Genomic DNA, 19,116 nt, shown 5'->3' on the forward strand with positions numbered 1-19,116 from the left:
CTCCGTTCCAGCTGCAATTTATTCCTGCACGAGTCTCCCTTGTACGAGACACATCCTGCCCATCTTGCTTACACAGTAAACGAGCCACCTGCCCAGCAGCAGCGCTGCCCCAGCTTGGGACCTCGGGCAGGGCGGGATGGGGGGGGAGAATAAATTAGAGAAAAGGCTAAAAAAGGCCACTGGCGTTCGCTAGCCGGAGGACGGAGCAGCGGGGCCAGAGCGGGGGGACGAGCATCCCCGGGGGGGCTCCTGGTTTCGGGGGGAAGAAAGCCCCGGTTGCAGACGGTCCTGGGGAGCTGCTGTCCCCCCCCCCCCCCCCGCAGGACGGACGCCCCCGTGCCACCCCGGCGCCCCCCGAATGGTTTAAGGCACCGTCGTATGAGGAGGCAGGTGAACACCCACCCGCAGCACCCCCGGCTGCAAAAAGTCCCGACCGCTCCGGACAAATTCCTCCCTCGGGGTCCATCGGTTGGGGCCTGAACTCGGGCTGCTCGTGGAGCACGGTTGGAGGCCACCGGAGGGCTGGAGTCCTTGGCCGGGAGGTTTGGAGCAGCTCATGGATCCTCCGGGACGGACGAGCAGTGCCAAGAGGGGTGCTGGAGGCACCGCGGGTCCCCGGCGCCGGGTGCTCCCCGCGGGAGCGCAGCTCCTGGCCCCACGCCCGCCGAGTCCCTCGCTCGGTGCTTTTTATTACACAGCAAAAAAAGACAAAAAAAAAGAAAAAAAAAAAGAAAAAAAACCTACCCCAAGGTAAAAACCAACCGCCGGGAGGGTGCCGGAGCTGCCTGGGTCCTGCCCTCAGCCCGCAGCTGGGGGGGTTTGCTCCTGGCTGCCTCCTGCTGCAGCCCCTCCAAGCCTCCAAGCTGCACCCAGGGGGGGGCGAAAAGCCAAAATCCTGGGGGGTGTCCAGCTCCGGGGGGGATGCCCGGGGAGGCTACATGCGGGAGGACGGGCTGGCCAGCTCGTAGAACAGCAGGTAGGCGTCGCTGCTGCGGACGTGGCTGGAGGACATCGGGGTGACGCTGCAGGGACGGGAGACGTGCCATGAGCGGCGGGGGGTCCCATGCAGTGCTCCCCCCCGTTGTCCCCCCCCCCAGGGCCTCACCGGGAGTCGTTGAAGCTGTGCCACTCGCCGGAGACGGGGCTCTTGCAGTAAGCGGTGTAGTGTCCCCCCATGGTGGTGCCCGAGTGGTTGGAGACGGCGTAGAGGTTGTAAACGGCGTGGTCTGCGGGCGGCGAGGGCGGTGCTCAGCGGGATTGCCCCCACCCAGGGGTCTGCGGCCCCCACCCCAAACCTCTGCCCCCTCCCAAGGACCCCTCCGGGCACGGCCCCGGCACTCACTGCAGCTCTGCGAGGCGAATTCCCGCAGGTCCAGGTCCTTCAGCTGGAAGTTGACGAAGGTGGTGAGCTTGCTCGCTCGTATCCTGGCCTCCGAGAAGCGCTTCAGGTCTTGGGGGGGGGCACGTTAAGGAGGTGGGGAGCCAAAGGGGAGCCCCCCCAAAAAGCCCCCTCCCTCCACCAGCATCCCCCCACCCCGGGCCTGCGGCGCAAAGGATACGAAGCACCAGGATCTTGGGGAACTTCTGGATGCTGAATTTCTTTGTGCACCTCGTCCTGGCTTTGCAGCGACAGCACGTCTGCGGGCAGCAAACAACACGAGCAGCGGGGTGAGGGCTCAGCCTGCCCCCCGTAAGCCCCCCCGTGCCCCCACCCCACGCCCCCGTACCGGTTTCTCGTCCCCATCCAGCACGTCCTCTTTGGTGAAGAGCCGGAGGCAGTCCATGAGCGTCACCTCGCCGTAGCCTTTCTGCGGGAGCAGGGGGCGGTCAGGGGCAGGGAATGCAGGGCGGGGGGCTTGGGGGGGCAGCGGGGACCCCTCACCTTGGGGATGGGCAGGGAGAGGTCCCAGAAGGGGTCGAAGGCTGTGGAGCAGTAGCCGCACTCGCTGCAGGTCAGGGAACTCTTCAGCTGCCCGACGAAGAGGTCTGGGGGCGACGGGACGAAAAAAGGTGGGATGAAGAGGGGTGGGATGAAGAGGGGTGGGATGAAGAGGGGTGGGATGAAGGATGGGACGAAGAAGGATGGGACGAAGAAGGATGGGACGAAGAAGGATGGGACGAAGAAGGATGGGACGAAGAAGGATGGGACGAAGAAGGATGGGACGAAGAAGGATGGGACGAAGAAGGATGGGACGAAGAAGGATGGGACGAAGAAGGATGGGACGAAGAAGGATGGGACGAAGAAGGATGGGACGAAGAAGGATGGGACGAAGAAGGATGGGACGAAGAAGGATGGGACGAAGAAGGATGGGACGAAGAAGGATGGGACGAAGAAGGACGGGATGAAGAAGGACGAGACCCCCAGCCCCCAACCCATCCCTGCCCGCCTCTCCCCAGCGCCCTGCTCACCGCTAACCCGGCTGTCCTCCCGCTCCTGGTACCTCCTCCACATCTGGCGGCTCTTCTCGTCGTCGCTGCGAGGCGGAGAGGCAGAGTGGTGCTGAGCGCTGCTGCTGGCACCCGCGGGCAGCCCCCGGCCCCCTGCCCCAGCGCTCACTTACGGGAGGTGGTCCAGGGTGTCGGCGCTGGCCCGCGGCCGCACCAGCACGCGGTTCACCTCGCCGTGCAGCCCGTCGAGGAGGAACCTCAGGAACTCCTGCGCATCCTGCTGGCTGCGAGACGGGGGGCACGGGCGGTGAGGGGCTGGGCGGGGGGCTCGGCACCCTCTCCCCGCCGCCCACAGCCCCTACTTGTAGCCGACGAAGCGGGGGGCGTATCGCTGGATCTGCGTCTTGAACTCGGAGGGGCTCACGCTGTCGTTGGGGGACGAGGTCCAGAGCAGCTGGATCAGCTTGGCGAATTCTGCGTGCGGAGACGGGGCTCAGCGCCACGGGGACGGGGACGGGTGTCCCGTGGATGTCTCCGTCCCCTGTGTCCCCCCAAACCTGGGGGTGCACGGCCGGGAGGGGGGGGGGTGCCGTTACCTGCCATGAGCGCGGTGCGCATGCGGCTGTTGTTGTTGAGGTCCCGCAGGTACTGGTTCTGCAGGCAGTAATCCCGCAGCTCCCTGGTGTTGCTCAGGCACTGCAGGATGGAGTTCATGAAGCACTGGGGGAGGCAAAGGGAAAAAGAAAAAACCATGGCAACGGGAGGCGGAGGGAGGCGGGTGGTGATGGGGGGGACACCCGGGGAGGGTGGGCAGAGGATGGGGACAAAGCAGGACGGAGAGCGGGGACCCCCCCATCCTCCAGCACTATTGGGAGTGGGGTGTGGAGCTCCTGGAGCGAGAACGTGGGTCTGGGGGCAAGGGAAGGGACGGGGTGCCCGACACCCCCCAGCTGTGCCCGCTGAAGGACACGGTGCGAGCCAGGAGCCCCGCGAGCACTCACCGTGTTGCCCAGGTTCCGCAGGCCGGTCAGCCCCTGCACCGCCTTGGAGCTCTGCGGAGAGAGGGAGCAGGGCTGAGACGGGCTGGCCATGAGGGCCACCAGCCCGTGGGGTCACCAGCACCCGCGTGGGGCAGCCCCCAGGTGGGCACAGAGCAGGGCCGGCACCGCGGCTGCTCCCGGCGCCGGCTGAGTGCAGGACGGTGGCCGAGGACCCGTCCTGGTGCTCAGCTCCCTGTCCCGGGATGACACCCAGGGCTCAAAGTCCCCCTCGCTACCCCGTGCCCTGGGCTGCGGGCCAGGCTGGCCGCCCCCTGCCTCCTTTGTGCCCCGGGAAGCTGGGGGTGGCATCGCCCCACGGTGCCCCACGGTTGCTCATCTCCTCCAGGACACCCCATACCAGCACCACGCGGATTTGTGCACGGCTCCTTTGTGGGATTAAATCCAGCGAGGGTGCTGCAGGGTGCACCCCCGGGTCGGTGCCGGGGCAGCCCTGCTGACGGTGCCCCCCACCCAGCTCCCGCCGGTTGCTGCGGGTCCTCCCGCGGGTGCCCGCCCGGGCTGCCTGCTCTGGGCGTGAGGAGGGGGAGGAGGAGGAGAGGAGGGGGCCCAGCAGCTCTGAAATAGCAGCAGCTGGTGCGTGTGTGGGAGGTGCTGAGCACCCAGCCCTGACAGCAGCCCAAAATAACCCAGATACAGTTACACGTGCGCCTTAGCGATGGTGCAGGCATCACCCACCGCAGGGCCACCGGCACCGGCGGGCACCCAGGTGCCTTGTGCGGGCACACGCGGCTCTGCAGGGCAGCCCCGTGCCCCGGCGGGGTGCTGGCCCCGTGTCCCAGCACCCTAAATCCCTGCGGAGGTGCCTGTGCACCTCCTGTCCCCGCTCTGGGAAGAGCACGGTGGCAGGCAGGGTGGCAGCAGCTCGTGGTGGCTACCCTGGTTGTACCCCCCAGGACGCTGCCCACCCGCTGCTCCGTGCCCCAGGAGGGACCAGGGTGCGGGTGTGGGCACAGACCCCATGCCCCTGCCCGCTGCCTGGCCCCGCAGGGCACGGAGCAGCCCCAGGAGCTGGACCCCCCCACGCCGTGGCACCAGCCTGCCTGCACCCGGCTCTGATTCCAGCCCCTGCTCAGTTTTTTCCCTCCCCTGGGTGACTCAACTCCAGCTAATCCCCCTCGCCCGGCCTGGGTGTTATCTAGGACACGGCGCTGCTCGGAGGCGGCGGAGGAGAGCTGGCTCACGCGGCGGCGGCGGCTGGGGACTCCCCGAGGCTGCACTGCGGGAGGGGGACGGGGGACAGGGCGCAGGGGATGGGGACGGGGGACAGGGGCCGGGCTGTCGTGCTCCATCCACTTGCCAAGCACCCGCCAGGGCAGCGGGACGGCCGGGGCACCTGTACTTACATAAATGCCCAGATCCTGCCCCCCTGCCCCATGACGTCTCCAAGGAGGGGGACCCACCGTGGGCTGCGTGGCTCTGGGGACAGCCAGGCTCGCCCCGGTGGCACCGCCACGGCACCGGTGTGGCCACCAGCAGCCTCCTCGCACCGGCCAGCCTGGGGCACGGGACTTGGCCAAGGTCACCGCAGGGGCAGGGCTGGCACAGGGACCCCGGACACGTGCTGCCGCCTCCCCTCCTGCCCCCTGCTCGGGGCAGCGCCGGGGGCTGCCGGGCCCCCCCAGTGCTGCCAGCACCCGGTGGCACCCATGGGTGCCAGCCCCGCGCCCCCCGTCCTGCAGCAAGGGGCACCCCGAGGGGCAGCCGGGGGGGACCCGAGCTCCCCGGGGAGCGCAGGGGTCACCCCCTCCCGGCACCCCCTCCTCTGCCCCCCAGGCTCCGAGCTCGTACCTTGGTCTTGTTGAGGACGAGCCCGACGAAGGTGGAGACCAGCAGGGACCCCGGCATGGAGGCGCGGGGGCGCAGCTCCTTGTGAAGGTCGGGGAGCGCGGGGGGCTCCTCGGGCAGCGTCACCGTGTACGAGTCCCTCATGGCTCCCCTCCCGGGTGATCCGAGACGGCGAGGGGCGGCTGCGGCCGGGGGGGGCCGCGGGGACCCCCTCTCCTTGGGCCGGCCAAGGTCGGGGGCACGGGGTCAGGCGGCCGGCCTTGCCGGGGCACCGCCGTGGCCGCGCGGTTGCGGTGCCGGAGCCGGTGCCGGCTCTCGGGGCTGACGGCACCTGAGCAGAGCTCTGACATCAAATGGGTGGAGAGGCGGCAGCAGCAGCAGGGCTCCGTGACGGCCAGCCCCCGCCGCACCGCGTGGTACAGCGAGCCGGAGAGCCAAGGGGGCCCGCGAGGGGCGGCCGTGCCCGCCGGCCACGCTCTCGCCACGCCGAGACCACCGGGGAGGACGCGGGGAGCAGCCCCCTGCCCCCTGCCCTACAGCTCCCTGCGCTCCGGGGTTCCGTCCTGCCACCGCTGCGGGGCTGGAGGGGGTCGGTATCACACGGCAGACCCCCCTCCTGTGCCCCCCCAAGCTGATGGGGAGCAGCCCCCAGCCCCAGGGTGCCCGGAACGGGGCTGCAGCCGAGTGGGATTTGGGATCGGGATTTGGGATCTCGGGCACACGCGCTCCCCGCAGGGACAGCAATAGGCTCCCCGCGGTGCTGCTTCGGGGAGAACAGCAGGCAGTGCGTAGCCCCCCGCTTTGGGGGGCTGCTTTAGGGCCGGGCTCGGAGGTATTTCACCGTCTGCTTCCCTCCACCGAGGCAAAACCCCCGCAAACCCTGCGTGGGGCGAAGACCCCCCCCAGCTGTGATCAGAGCGCGGGGGAAACTGAGGCACGGTGCGGGCAGGGCTCCAGCTCTGCCCCTGCAGCAAGGGCAGGTGCGGAGGCTGGCAGGGAGCCCGGCTCTCCTGCGGCCTCGTCCTGCGCCTGCCTCCGCTTCACCCCGCTGACCGCAGCCGGGCGAGCGCCCGCTGCATGTGCCCGGGCGTCCTGGGGGGAAATTTCCACGGGCAGGGAGTGCAGCAGGGCTGCTCCGGGGCTGGATGGAGCCCTCCAGCCGCACCGGGACAGAGGCGCCGAGCGGGGGCTGCTTTATCCCGTGCCACCCCCGTGCCGCCCGCAGCCAGCGGTGCTCTGTGCGCCGCGGCGCGCATTCGGCACAGCCGGTGGAGGGGCTGGAGGGGGGGGGGGGAGGAGGGAAGGAGACTATTTTTGGCACCAGCAGAAATATCTGAGGAGGCATCTTGCAGCGTTATTCATCTGCAGGGCCAGGGCTTTTTGCATCACAACAGGATGCTTGTCGTAATCCTCGCTTGCGGGTAGGTGTATATATATATATATATGTACCCCCCCCCCCGTGGTGTGTACGCTGTACACACGCAGGGACGCAGCGTGCGCACCCCACGGGGCTCACGCTGGTGGAGTGGGTGCCCCACAACTTGTGGGTCCCTGCCCGGGCCCTGGGGCCGTGGCACAGCACCCCAGGGTGCCGTGCACGCCAGGCTCCGCTCTGGCCCTGCAGCCCAGCGCACTGCTTGGGGGCAGGATTGGGCCCGCTGCACGCCCCGGGCGCTGTGTGGGTGCTGGTGCAGAGCTCCCCGGGGATGGGATGTGCCGGCTGAGCCGGCTCCACGGCAAGAGGGGTGGCATTTGGCCGTGTCCCGTGCTGAAAATCATGCCCTGGTGACTTCAAGCGCCCTGGGAGCACGGTGCCCTCCAGCTGGAGCAGCGTGTGGGCTCCTGGGGCAAGCTGGAGGCGGAGAGCAAAGGAGCCGGCGACCTGTCCTCAGCTCTCCCCTCCCCAGCAGTGACCTTCTGCCACGGGCAGAGGTTGACATGGGCCCGGCTGGCACCACGAAGGCAGGGACAGGGCTGGCCACAAGCCAGCACCGTCAGCAGCCCGGGATGGGGCTGCGGAGAGCTGCCGGTGTTCCTGTGGGTGGCTCCGGCCTCCCGACCCCGCGTCCACGCAGGGCGGTTAATGGGGCGGCACAGCTCCGGTCCCACCCTTCCCGGCACCACGGCCGCTGGCTGCAGCCTCCCCGTGCCCTGTGGAGTGGTAAACTGAGGCACGAGGCCATGGGGGGGCACAGCTGGCCGTGGGCACCCTCATGTCCCAGCTGCAGGCTCCTCTGCTTCGCTTCCCGCAGTGCCAAGGCAGGAGGTGGCTGGGAGCAGGCACGGGGCCAGCCCCTGCCATGCACTGGCTCCGGCAGGATCGGGTGCTGCCGGCGCTGCCCCCGGGGCCAGGTAATGGGGCAGAACTGATGGCAGTGCCGGGGCTGCAACGCGGCCTCATTTCCGGCACCTGGCATGCCCGCGGGCACCTGCAGCCCGTTTTACGACCGGTACGTTCGCTTCCCAGCTTGGGAACGGGGGGGAAAAATGCACAGGAATGGAAAATAGCAGGTGTACGCATTAAAGCACCGGGGAAACCTAAGCCAGTGTCACCGATCGGGCCTTTGCTCCTGCCCTGCCCCTACCCAGCACCCTGTGCCAGCTGCCGAGCCCCGCTCGCCTTTGGCACCCCTTGGGTGGCAGGGGCAGGGTGGGCAGGGGGTGCAGGGGCAGGGTGGGCATGAGGAGGGGGTACCCAAAACGGGGCACTGACGGATGCTGGCGGGGGGCTGCAGCAGCAGAGAGGGGTTAAGGCAAGGGAGAGCACTGCCAGGAGGCTGCACAGCACCAGCTGCAGCTCCCGGTGGCCTCTCCTCCCTGCCCCACACCTCGCTGTGCCTCCCCAGCCCCACCAGTGCTTCTGGCTGCTCATGGCAACCCTGCCCAGCACCCTGCTCGCTCCTCAACTTCTCCATCCCATGGCAGGGGCCAGGCCCTGAGGATGCTCCACAGCCTTTTTCCCAGCCCCTCGGGCATGTGGGGGCTTGGGTGGGAAGGGACAGAGCCCCTCGTCCTGCTCTTGGGGAGCGGAAGGGAACCCCCAGCCCTTATCCTCCCTGCTCGGTGGGATGGAGCCGCGGGGAAGCACCGGGCAGGTCAGACCCTGCTCGGGGCGAGACCGACCTTCAGCGTGGGGTGGAAAGAGAGCGGGAGGCAGCACGGGCACAGCCTGATGGCTTCTTGGAAGGGAAGCCAAGTGGAAAATTACCAGGCTGCTGCTGTGCACGCCTGAGCAGGGCTGCGTGCGTGGTGCCTGCTCCCGGCCCGGGCCGAGGCTCTGGGGATGGTGCAGCACCGATTTGGACCTGGGGCCCCGAGCGCCACCACCGAGTGTGATGGAGCAGCCACTGCTGCCAACGGTGGCCCTTGGGGCCACTGGGGACAGGGAGCAGACAGAACCGGGCCTGCTCAGCCCTGGGCACAGCCAGCTGCTTGGGGACACGGCTCCAGCACGGCGCACGCACGTGGCGGTGCATGGGGCACGCACCCAGGCGGGTTTGCATACAGACGGCACAAAACCAGCAGCACCGACGGAGACCCCAAAGGGGAGCGCACGATTTCCTTCAGCCCCCCGGCTCAGCACGAACCCGCACGGCCCACGCACACCACCAGCCCTGTCCCCCCCCCCCATGGCGCACGACGTACCGGGGGGTCAGGGGCAGAGGTGCCGCCGTAGCCGTCACTCCTCTCGCAGGGCTGGCTGGCACCACGGGTACCGGCAGAGGACAGGGCAGAGCCGAGGGCAGCCTGGGGGGGTCCGGGGGGGCTGCAGGGGAAGCTGCAGTGGCTGCTCTTCCTCCCGCAGCTCTCCAGGTAGTCGCGGACGTAGTCGGAGTGTGCGGCGGCCTGGTACAGACCCTGCAGGGCGCCGAACTCCTGGAGGCCCCGGGCACCGGCGCTGGACACGTAGGCATTATCCGAGGCGCGCAGCCCCGAAAATTCCTGTGCCAGGTCCGAGTGGCTGATGGATTTGCGACGGCTGAGGGGCGCTGCGGTGGACAGGTAGCCTGGGGGGCTGCTGGGGGTCCCCGTGAAGGTGTAGCATGAGCCCCCGCTCAGCCCCCCGCCGGGCGGCCGGGGCTGGGTGCGGATGTAAGCGGGGCTCAGGCGGATGCCGGAGTCGGGGTACAGGGGCAGGCGGCCGCTGTCGTAGCCGCTGGTGGGGGACAGCCCGGCGTGGTGGTACCGGGGGGAGGGCAGGTAGCTGGCTTTGAAGCCGATTTTGTCGCTGTCGGCGTAGGCCGTGGTCAGGGTGGAGCCGTAGGAGGTGTAGGAGCTGTAGCCGCCGGGCACCTTGCCGTAGGTGGTCTCGGCATAGCGCGACGAGTCGACGTACCGCTTCAGCGTGGAGGAGAGCTGGGACATGCTGGAGGCTGGGGCTCAGCGGGCTCGGCTGGAGGCATCGGCTGCAAGAGAGGAGCCTGGGCTTAGCTTTGGGGGGCTACAATGGGGTGTCCGCCACCGGCACCCACTGGAGAGACCCTGAGGGGGGGCAAGCAGGGAACAACGGGGACCCAGGGGACAGAGAGTGAGGGGTGGCCGCGGCTCCTGCCACCCGCCAGCCCTCCTGGAGAGCTTGGGGCAGCAGGGCACTGCCGGCAGTGCCACCTGGGTGCCTGTGGGCACCTGGCACCACAGGAGGGAGCCCTGGGGCTCTGCTGGGCATGGACGGAGGCGATGGGCACCCATGGGCAGGGGACTGCAGCCGTCACCTCTGCCCTAGCCTTGGCATCCCGGCCACGCTGCCCCATAGCTGTCAGCGCAGAAGTCCTGGCTCTCCATCCCTGCTCCCCATGTGCTGCCTGGTGTCAAGGAGCCACCGAAGTCCTTGCAGCAGCCACAACCCACCCAGGGGCTCTGGGGGCTGTGGGGACAGCCAGGGGTCCCCCCACTGCAGGAGCCTGCCCATCTCCCCGCCACGCCTGCGCCCAGCCAGCCTGCCATCAATAATTCAGGCCAACCCAGCCCTCGTGGCCCCTGTCACCGAGCACAGCCAGCCCAAAGGGGTGGGTGACAGCACAGCACCGGGTCCCCGTGGGGACTGGTGGCTTCTGCCATGTGTGGAGCAGGAGAGGGGCGTGGGGGGACAAGGACGGAGGCACCTGGAGAAAAAAGGGAGCCAGCCTGGAGCCGGGGCAGGGCAGCCAGCCACCCGCACCAGCTTAAGCAGGGGATATTCAAATTGGAAAAAAGCTTGCTCACGGGCTGAGGGCCGGTCCCCTACCTGTCCTGGGGCCGTGCTCACTCCCCGGGTGCCTCGCGTCCCTTCCCTGTCCGGCCAGCAGCTCATGCGGCTCCGAGAGTCCCCAGTCACCCAGGAGATGACCCCAGCTCCGGGGCTTTTCCCAGCCCCGCCAGGGCGGGCGCTGGCCCAGCTCCAAGCCAGCGCAGAGGTGCCAGGGACGGAGACGGAGCCCGGACCTCAAAATGTGAGGTGCAGCCGGGCTCGGGGATGGGGACCGGAGCCCGGCCACCGCGGGATCCTCCCTGCCTGGCCCTGGGCTGCTGCTGCTGCCATTGCCGGGGAGCAGCCGTCCCGCAGCGCGGAGGAAACTATTTACAAGCAAGAGCAAGCCGGAGCGCACAGACCTGTTTGGGAACCAAGGCTGAGGGGTGAATAATGTGCTCGCAGGCAAATGCGCCACCGAACACCCGGCTCTCCCCGACCTGGCCGCAGCTGCCCGCCCGCTCCAGCACCGGGAGGACCCCAGAGCTGCTCAGCCAGGCAGGACCCGATACACACCGAGGGGGGTTTGCTATGGGATGTGGGGCCCGGCCAAGGGCTGGCATCCCCATGGGAATTGGGGTGAGGGTGCTGGAGCCCTGGGGCTCCAACGGGTGCCTTCTGGCAGCGGGACCGGTCCCCGCAGGGCACAGCGTGCCCTGGGGATGTGGGGAGCTGGTGGAGGGATGTGGGGTTCGGGAGGGGGAACCTGCCCTGGGCACAGCAGGGAACCCGCTGGCGTCACAGGAGGAGAAATCTTACCATGTAGGGCCGCCGTGTCTGCTAGGAGTGCCCGTGCGGTGCCGTCCCCATGTCACATCACAGCGGACCCCAGGGCTGTAGGAGAACAGAGCGTGCCATGAGCCCGGGGAGCCGAGGAGGTGTGAGAAATCCCCGGTTCCTCCCATCGCTTCCTGGGCCCCTCCCTGCCCGTAATAACGCTGAGCTTTCCTGCTGCCTGGCAAAGCCCTGGGGCCGGCACGGCTGAGTCAGGCCTCCTGCACCCTCATCATCCTCCCCGGGGAAGCTGAGGCACAGGAATGTCCGGTCTGCGGCCGCGTGCCCGGGCGCCAGGAGCCAACCCCAAGGGGACCCGGGAGCCCGCTCCTTGGGAGCACATCCCAACCTCCTGCTCCCAACGGGAGCCTCGATTTGGGATGGTGACAGGTCTGCTGGAGAGGCAAACCTTCACCCCGGAGGCTGAGGCAGGCGGGGAAGGCTGCCGTCCTCTCCTGAAGGCCCGGTGCCGGTGGCCCCGGTGGCCGCTGTCCCCCTGGGTGGCCGCGGAGCCCCAGGGCAGGCTCAGCTTACACGGCCCTGGCTCCATGCAGGGAGCTGCGGCACAGCTGCTTCTCGCTTACGCACGCTTGGAGCCGTGTCCCCGTGCCCTGAGACACAATGTCCCAGCCCGGGGGTTACTCGCGAGCTCCCGGCCCTCTGAGGCAGCCGGAGGCACCCTGGGGCCGAGGGGCTGCAGGTCCTGAGCCCCCCGGGATGTCCCTGGCTGGGGGTTTCCCCAACCTGAGAACCCTCCCAGCTCAGTGCACGTGTGCTGGCCGGGCGTCACCGCCGCTGACACATCCCCGCCTGGCTGCAGAACCTGCTGCTCGCCGCTCTCGGGCCGCCCCCCGGGCAGCAAAACCCCAACCCCACGGGGGAACCCTGACGTAGGACCCAACGCCTGTTATTGCTCTGAGGTCTGCGGGTGGAAAAAAAAAAGAAAAAAAGAAGGGACCCCGGGGAAGTGAGCGGGACGTGGCTCTGCCCACCCCGGGGACCGGGAGGTGCCGGGCATGCTGCGGGTTTCCCATAGGATCCCGCTCCCCAGGGACAGCAAGAGCACAAATGTTTCCCCTATAGCTTCACCCAGCTGAAGAGAGAATGGGGGGGATCTTAGGGGTTCTCGCTGTCATCTCACAGCCCTCTCCCCATGGCATTTTCCCCTAATGGGCCCTCTACTCACCGGTGTGCTCAGCGGGGCGTGCGCTCAGGGGCGCGAGGCCGGCGCGGTGCTCATGGGGCGACGCCGAGCTGGGGGAGCCGCTGCTGCCTCCTCGGGGCGCTCCCCTGGGGCCGGAGCAGAGCGAGGGGTTTTTGGGGTGCCGACGGCAGGGTCAGGCCGCCCTGGGGCTCGGCTCCTCCACCCGGCTGGGAGCGGGCGCAGTGGCCGGAGGGGCCGTGCCGGAGGGCTGCGGGGCCGCGTTAAAACGCCACGGCAGAAATTCAGGGCTCAGGTTACCGGCTAGATAAATATAGTGCCTTTATCTGACCTCGCAGGGCACACGAATGCTCCTCTCGCATTCCAGCCGCACCGAGGCTTAAAGGGGACGTGAGCCTCAGGGTGGCCCACGGCAAGGGGAGCCTAGGAGGGGAGGCCGGAGAGGCACGGGGGGCTCTGGGAAGCACGGAGGATGCCTGAGGGTAAGTGCGGGGAGAGGGGGTTTTGGGAAGGAGGTGGAGGTCCAGGAGGAGAAGGTGGGCAGGGGGAGGAAGGAGGGGATGTAGCCTGCGTTTTGCTCCCTGCTGGGAAAAGCCGCGGGGATAAGAGGCCCCCTGGCCTGCAGCAGAGCAGGAGTGGGCCAGGACCACCCTCTGCCCCTCATGGCTCCATGGGGACACTGGGGGACACCAGGGGACATCAGGGCACAGCCCCCAGCACCGCTCCCTGACGCCTGACCCACCCAGGGCGGCTCGGCCTCGCGGTGAGCCGGCACCTCGGTGGCTGTGACTCAGCCAGCACCTGCTGACGATAATTAGGCGGGATGCAATTAGGCTGGCATTTTCCTCCTGCCCGGCTCCAGCCCCGAAACAGGGAGGGCCACGTGAGGCTGGCGTCTGCACCTGGGTGTGACTCCTGGAGGCTGCTGTGGGGTCATCAGCGGCGTGAGGGGTGGTGGCACGACCCTAATCCCAAACCTGGGGGTGAGCGCATCCCACAGTCCATGGTTCTTGGGGCAGCCTCTGGATCCCGTGCAGGGAGCAGCGCGTGGCTGCTCCCGGCTGCTTTAGGAGCTGCCGGAGCCCTTGGCATCCCCAGGGGCATCACACGGGCGCACGCAACACACACGTCAGCAGGCACGCGGGAAGGACCCTGGCATGGCACGCACACCGCCCCGGGGCCGGGAGCTCCGGGTCGCGCCCGCACGCCCGGCCCCGCTCACACGCGGTCCCTGCCCGCGGGACGCCGGGGCCAGGGCTGCCTCCATGGGCACGGCTCCACCACGGCGGGCAGGGCAGGATGGAGATGGGGTCAGGATGGAGATGGGGTCAGGATGGAGATGGGGTGCCAGAGGAGCCCGTGTGCGTGGCGTGGGGATGCGGACACAGGGTGCATGGTGGTACCTACCCCGCTTCGCCCCTCTCCCGGCACCGCAGGCGGCCCCAGCCCTGAGCTCACAATGGGGTCGGTGGGATGGAATGGGGTGGGATGGGGACACGGGGCTGTGTCACCCCCCCCTACAGGCAAGCCTTCCTTCTTCCTGCTTATCCACGCAGGGCTGGGGCTGCCGAGGAGGTGCTGAGCCCCCCGTAGCCCCCCGCCCCACTCCACACACACGGGTGGCCACGGCTCCAACACACGACCTAGGCTTTTATTGTGCAGACGGAGGAAAACTCCCGGAGGACAGGTGTTTTTGTTGTTGTTGTTGCTTTTCGTAGGGTTGGCTTTTCGTTTTCTCCTTTTAACAGAATCTCTTTTACAACAAGCTGTGGAAACAACTACAAATGTTCACCAAAAAAATGAGACCGGAGACGCGTCCGCGCGGTCGGCCAGGCTCTGCCCTGCCCCGGTGCTCCCCGGGGAACTCCAGCCAGCCCGGGGAGCGGGGCGAGCCGAGCCTCCGCCGCGCACGGCCTCGGCAGCACTAGACAGCAAGCAAGCAGGCAGCGAGGGGCAGGGACGGGCAGGAAGGGGCAGCGGGGTGGGAGGCAGCTCGCGGCGTCCGGAGGAAAGCAAGGAGCAGGGAGCAGCTGCTGGGAAGGGCTCTCAGCCGTCGCGGCACAGCCTGGGGAGCTCGGCAGGGCTCCGGTTCGCCCCACAGAGCCAGGTGGTCCCGTCAGTGCCTTCCCCAGCCCCCTGCCCGCTCCTGGGCTGGGGTGTGCAGGGCCAGCCCCGTGGTGTCTCCTGGTCCAAAGGCTCCTGGGGTCCTGCAGGGCATGGGGACAGGCTGGAGCTGTGCTCGGGGTCCCTCTCTCCACTCTTGCTGACCCCTGGGGACATTCTGTGATCCTCATTGAGGTGGTGGCCAAGAGCTGGGCTTGACTTAGCCCCACTTTTCTGCACTTAAATAGAAAGAGGGGGATGCTGGAAGGGAGCGGGGAGGCGGGGGGACACATGGGCTCCTCCCAGCAGCAAGGTGGGGCCAGAGAAAGAGGGGGGCACGTGTCATGGGGAAGGACGGGGTCCCCATGGAGCAGACGGGGAGCTGGGACGGAGGAGTGGCGGTCCCCTGGGGGAGCCCCCTCCCCACCTGGGGGCACGGGGCGCTGGCCGGGCTGCGGCTAGCTCGGAGAGGCTCTGCGGGCCTCCGCTGCGGGCGCTGGCGGCCCTTCTCTCGTCACAGCTAAGGACTGGTCCCTGGGGAGGGCCAGGGGGGCCCCGGGCTTGGGCAGCCCCAGGGCACGAGGCGTTGTCTGGGGGCCTCGCTTCCAGCCCGGCTGCAACAAAGAGAAACCACCAAGTCACCCCGCTGGCACCTGGTCTCCTCCCCGTCTCCTCCCAGCACCGGGACCCATCCCCGCGCTCTCCCGTCCCCTCCCTTACCTGCTCGTCCGGCTGTCTTTCCCCAGTTGAGAACAGGGCAAAGAAAAATATTTATAAAAAAAAAAAAGAAAAAAAAAGAAAAGGGGCGGGAGAAGCGGGCTGTGCGGGGCTGAGGCTCCGGTGCCCCCAGCACCAGCAAAACCAGCGCGCGGGGAGGGCGCGATGGGAGAAGCGACGCTGCCTAGCGGAGCCACCATGCTTCGGAGCGGGGCGTGCGCGCGCGTGCCGGCGGGTCTCAGCACAGGACGGTGGTTAGCGTTAGATATACGGCTACATAGAGATAACATAGAGAGAGGTTTCGTTTCTTCCAAATCTTCTCTTTCCGAGGGCTACGCTCTGGCGGGGGAGGCGGGTTGGCTGGGGTGCTCCGTGGGGGCGCGGGTTTTTTTTTTTTTCCTTTCACAGGGACACGAAGTCCACGGCTTGCAGGAGAGGCAGGGAAAGGAGGAGCAGGAGGAGCCACGAAGTGTTCTGGATCAAGAGGCTGAAGCCGGCGCATTTCTCCAGTTTGTCTGCGAGGATGGGGAACGGGGAGAGAGGAGATGAAATCCCGCGGGAGCAGGGATCATGGTGGCTGGGAGCCAGGCACAGAAATGCAGCGAGCCCAGCCTGCCCCAGTGCCCATTCCCACCTTGTGCCCATGGAGCAGGGAGGCTTTTGGGGATGTAGAGACCCTGGGGAACACCAAAACCTGCCCGCAACTGAGAGCAGGGACAAGGGGGTGGGCAGCAGGAAGGGTTCTGCAGCTAGAGGGGTGGTCCCAGGGGATGCAAGTGTGCAAAATCCCACTGCACCCCTGCTCTGGACCACACATCCCTTGTGTGCTTCACCAGCAGCCCCCTCTGCTGGGACTGGCTGGGAGGAAGGGCTCAGGAAACATCGATGGGGCTCAGGGAGGCTTTGGGGACATCACAGGGACTGGGGCTTTCCTTGCTGGCCCTGCCAAACCGAGGGGCGGGGGGGGAGGAGGGGCTGAAGAGGAGCTGGAGGCCGGGCGCCGCTGCCCCTCTCACCTTTGATGACAGTGATGTTCTTTATCTGGTTGCCGGTGTAGTCGTTGGTGGCCTTCAGCTCGCACATGTAGACCCCCTCATCGCTGGTGGTGAAGCTCTGCAGGTAGAGGCACACCAGGTTCTTGTGCATGGTGACGTTGGCGCGGCTCCGGTAGACGTTCTCGGAGACGCTGATGGTGCTGTGGATGACGTGCTTCCTGTTGTCCTTGGTGATGCTGAACTCGTAGGTCAGCGGGTTGCTGGTTTTGTTCTCGTAGCGGCAGTCCACCCGCAGGCTCTGGCCCAGCAGGCAGGCACTCAGGTCCTTGATCATCTGGCACTGGGCGGCCTGGAGCACTGGGACGGGCGGGCAGGGGTGGGACAGGGGACGGTGAGCACCGGGGACACCCGAGGGGCCTCCCGGCCCCATGGGTGCTGCATCCCACCCGAACCAAGAGCCCTACCTGTCAGGATGACAGCGATGCCGACGGTGGGGTTCATCTTTCCGCTGATGAGGTGCCCGGGGGAGGCTGCCGGCGAGAGATGAGCCTGGGCAGGGGGAGAGAAGCAGTCAGCGAGGTCCCCACCCTGGCACAGGGCTGCGCTGTGCGGCACGCGCCTCCCGCACAGACGATGCTCTGCAGCTGGCAGCACAGGGAAGAGCTGGAGATTGAGCGCTGCGTGACCGCCAGCGTCACCTTCCCGTGTCCTTAGGCGGTGCCCGCCACGCTCTTTTCCCTGCCTGGAGCCCCCTCGTGCCCAGCCCCTCATGTTCTGCCCCCCCCGTGCCCCCGCCAGGCTGGCTGCCCGGCCAAGGCGGGCGGCAGAAAGCAGGATGCGCCCCGGTGCCTGCCCGGCGCGGTGCCAGGTGAGGGACCCTTCGTGCGTGTGCCAGCCTGGCCCCCCCCGCGGGTGAGCTCAGCAGAGATGACTCACTGCGATGCAGTGAGGGAAAGGGGCCAAGAGCTGCGAGAAGGAGCCCAGGCTGCCAAAGGATGGCACCGAGTCTCCAGGGGCCGAGCGGAGCCCGCCCGGGCACTGGGTTGGAAAGGTTTTGGGGTGGGAGCATCCAGCCTCTGGGTCCCTGCCCCCTCGCCCATCCTCCTGAGGGCTGCTTGCGGGCGAGGGGCTCGTGGACGTGCCGTCCAAACCACAGCCCCGCCGGCGGTCTGATCCGGCCGAAAGGAATCAATTAAAGGTTTGCAGCCCAGCCAAGCAATTGCATGGGGAATCCAGCCACAGACATGCGGAGGGGATGGAGGAGGGGGGAGAAGCAGAGCAGAACCCGGGGCTGAAGGACACGCCGAGCGCCCTCCAGTCGGTCCTCCCGGGTGGGGACTGCGGCCAGGACCGAGAGGGGGAGCTCAGCTGCCACCCCTTTGGGTCCCCAGGCTGGGGGGGGGGGGGGGAGAGCAGACCCGCCCCAGTCTGCCCCATCGGAGCCTGGCTCGGCATCCAGGGAAGAGCTGGGAAGTGCCTGTACCACAGCCAGCTGGATTTTTCTTTTTTAGCATTTTTTCGGGTCTTTCACATAACATTCAAGGGGGAAATGCCAAAATCATGTGCTCATTCCATAGCTGTGAAAGACCTTTATATCTACAACCCCAAACCCTGGCCAAGCAGAAAAATTCCCTTCTATATGGTCTCGATAACCAAGGGGTTGCAAAGGGGGGACAAAGGCGTGACAGAGGAGACTGCGGCTCCTCCAGGACCCTCCAAGCTGGCCCTCACCCCTCAATTTACCATTTCCCAGCTCAGATTTGCTCCTCCTAGAGCATCCTGGGACTCTGCCCAGGTCGCAGCCGCAAAACCAGCGCAGATGAGCTCCCCGAGAGGAGGGCTGCCTCCCATCCATGTGCAAAAGCACGCAGATCTTCCAGTTTTAGGGTCTGACAGCCTTTTGCCCCCCTGTGGCCCCCTCTCCCCCCGGCAGGAGCGGAGCCAGATGGGCAAGGTTCGCTCCTACGAGACCCCAGGGGCTGTGCACGGGGATGGGACTCACAAGGGCGGTGGCACCGGAGGGACTCCAGCCCTCGCAGCACGACGGGGGCCACGCCATGGGGACACCTCCGTGGGGTCGCAGAGGGGGCTCTGGGAATGGCGAGGGTGGGGACACCGGGGGAAAAGACGGGACGCGGGAAACCCCGAGCCCCAAAAACCTGACAGAGAAAGCGGGGTGCACGAGGGGCTGCGAGGAGGAGCGAGGAGGGTCGGTGTGGGTGCCGAGGCCCTGCGTGGGGTGCGGGTTGGTGCAGGAGCTGCCGCCCTTGCAGGGGTGCGGGTGGGTGCGTGGGTGCGCGCAGGCGTGCCCGCGGAGGGATGCCGCAATCCCGACGGCTGGGGGAAAAGGAGAAGGAGGATGGGGGGGGGGGGGGGGGCACGAGCATCGCTGCGAAAAACCGAGAGCATCCCCCTGCATCGCTCCCCAACCCCCTGAATCTCCCCACACCCCCCCGCATCGCCCCCCCAACCCCCCAAAACCCCTGCAGCGCAGCGCCCAAGGCGCGCCCGGGGGAGCAGCGGTGGGTACCCCCCCGGCGGGGGCTGCATCCCTGCCGCTTGCTGGGGATGCTGGCGGTACTGGCGGGGATGCTGGCGGTACCGGTGATGCTGGGGATGCCGGTGCCTACCTGGGGGGGGGGGGGGGGGCCGCCCGCTGCTCCCGGCGCTGCCGCCCGCTGCTGCCCGCGGCTCCCGGCGGGGCTGGGGGCGGTGCGGAGCTCCCGCAGTTTGGGAAGGGCCGGCCGGGCGGCCCCAGCAAATCAGGGCCGGGCGGCGTCACCAAGGCTCGGCCCCCGGCCCTGCGGTGCTTTTTGAGGGGGGTGCGGGGGGTGGGGAGGGGTCCCTGATTCTGGCAGCCCGGCCTCAAATCCGCCCCCCCCCCCCCCAGCATCCCGGCGCCGC

The 19,116-nt window shown here is 67.9% G+C and overlaps 2 protein-coding genes across 8 annotated transcripts; both read right to left on the bottom strand.

Moving 5' to 3' along the window:
• Nucleotide 1: 1 nt before the first annotated feature.
• USP2 (ubiquitin specific peptidase 2) lies at nucleotides 2-13,915 on the bottom strand. Of its 4 annotated transcripts, XM_083808167.1 has the most exons (14): nucleotides 12,422-13,915; nucleotides 11,221-11,295; nucleotides 8,880-9,640; nucleotides 3,390-3,440; nucleotides 2,985-3,108; nucleotides 2,751-2,862; nucleotides 2,562-2,672; nucleotides 2,410-2,474; nucleotides 1,883-1,986; nucleotides 1,728-1,808; nucleotides 1,560-1,638; nucleotides 1,343-1,450; nucleotides 1,106-1,226; nucleotides 2-1,022 (listed from the first exon to the last, which is right to left on the bottom strand). In XM_083808167.1, exons 3-14 carry the CDS (start codon nucleotides 9,597-9,599, stop codon nucleotides 935-937), a joined length of 1,764 nt encoding a protein of 587 aa, XP_083664293.1. In that variant the 5' UTR covers nucleotides 9,600-9,640; nucleotides 11,221-11,295; nucleotides 12,422-13,915; the 3' UTR covers nucleotides 2-934. The 4 variants fall into 4 exon arrangements, with proteins under 4 accessions (XP_083664293.1, XP_083664294.1, XP_083664295.1 ...); XM_083808168.1 differs by lacking the exon at nucleotides 12,422-13,915 and having other exon boundaries at nucleotides 11,221-12,413; XM_083808169.1 differs by lacking the exons at nucleotides 11,221-11,295; nucleotides 12,422-13,915 and adding an exon at nucleotides 10,459-11,164.
• A 112-nt stretch (nucleotides 13,916-14,027) lies between these two features.
• THY1 (Thy-1 cell surface antigen) lies at nucleotides 14,028-18,932 on the bottom strand. Of its 4 annotated transcripts, none has more exons than XR_014574589.1 (5): nucleotides 18,843-18,918; nucleotides 16,677-16,761; nucleotides 16,234-16,569; nucleotides 15,221-15,732; nucleotides 14,028-15,114 (listed from the first exon to the last, which is right to left on the bottom strand). XR_014574589.1 is itself a non-coding variant. In XM_083808174.1 (4 exons), the coding sequence occupies exons 2-4, from the start codon at nucleotides 16,711-16,713 to the stop codon at nucleotides 15,620-15,622; spliced, it is 486 nt and encodes a 161-aa protein (XP_083664300.1). In that variant the 5' UTR covers nucleotides 16,714-16,761; nucleotides 18,843-18,932; the 3' UTR covers nucleotides 14,028-15,619. The 4 variants fall into 4 exon arrangements, 2 of the variants coding, with proteins under 2 accessions (XP_083664300.1, XP_083664301.1); XR_014574590.1 differs by having other exon boundaries at nucleotides 18,794-18,918; XM_083808174.1 differs by having other exon boundaries at nucleotides 14,028-15,732; nucleotides 18,843-18,932.
• Between the last annotated feature and the right edge of the window lie 184 nt (nucleotides 18,933-19,116).

The sequence above is a fragment of the Anser anser genome (genome assembly GCF_964211835.1).
Source record: "Anser anser genome assembly, chromosome: 22".
NCBI classification, from domain to species: Eukaryota; Metazoa; Chordata; class Aves; order Anseriformes; family Anatidae; genus Anser; species Anser anser.

Excerpts from the sequence above, each read along its gene's own strand:
- THY1 (XM_083808174.1), bottom strand. The coding sequence starts at position 16,713 with ATGAACCCCACCGTCGGCATCGCTGTCATCCTGACAG. Across the intron at positions 16,570-16,676 it reads CATCGCTGTCATCCTGACAG|TGCTCCAGGCCGCCCAGTGC; the intron begins GTAGGGCTCTTG and ends CGCCCGTCCCAG. Across the intron at positions 15,733-16,233 it reads GAACATCACTGTCATCAAAG|ACAAACTGGAGAAATGCGCC; the intron begins GTGAGAGGGGCA and ends CCATCCTCGCAG.
- USP2 (XM_083808167.1), bottom strand. The coding sequence starts at position 9,599 with ATGTCCCAGCTCTCCTCCACGCTGAAGCGGTACGTCGACTCGTCGCGC. Across the intron at positions 1,809-1,882 it reads TCTCCCTGCCCATCCCCAAG|AAAGGCTACGGCGAGGTGAC; the intron begins GTGAGGGGTCCC and ends CTGCTCCCGCAG. Across the intron at positions 1,451-1,559 it reads CCCCAAGATCCTGGTGCTTC|ACCTGAAGCGCTTCTCGGAG; the intron begins GTATCCTTTGCG and ends CCCCCCCCCAAG.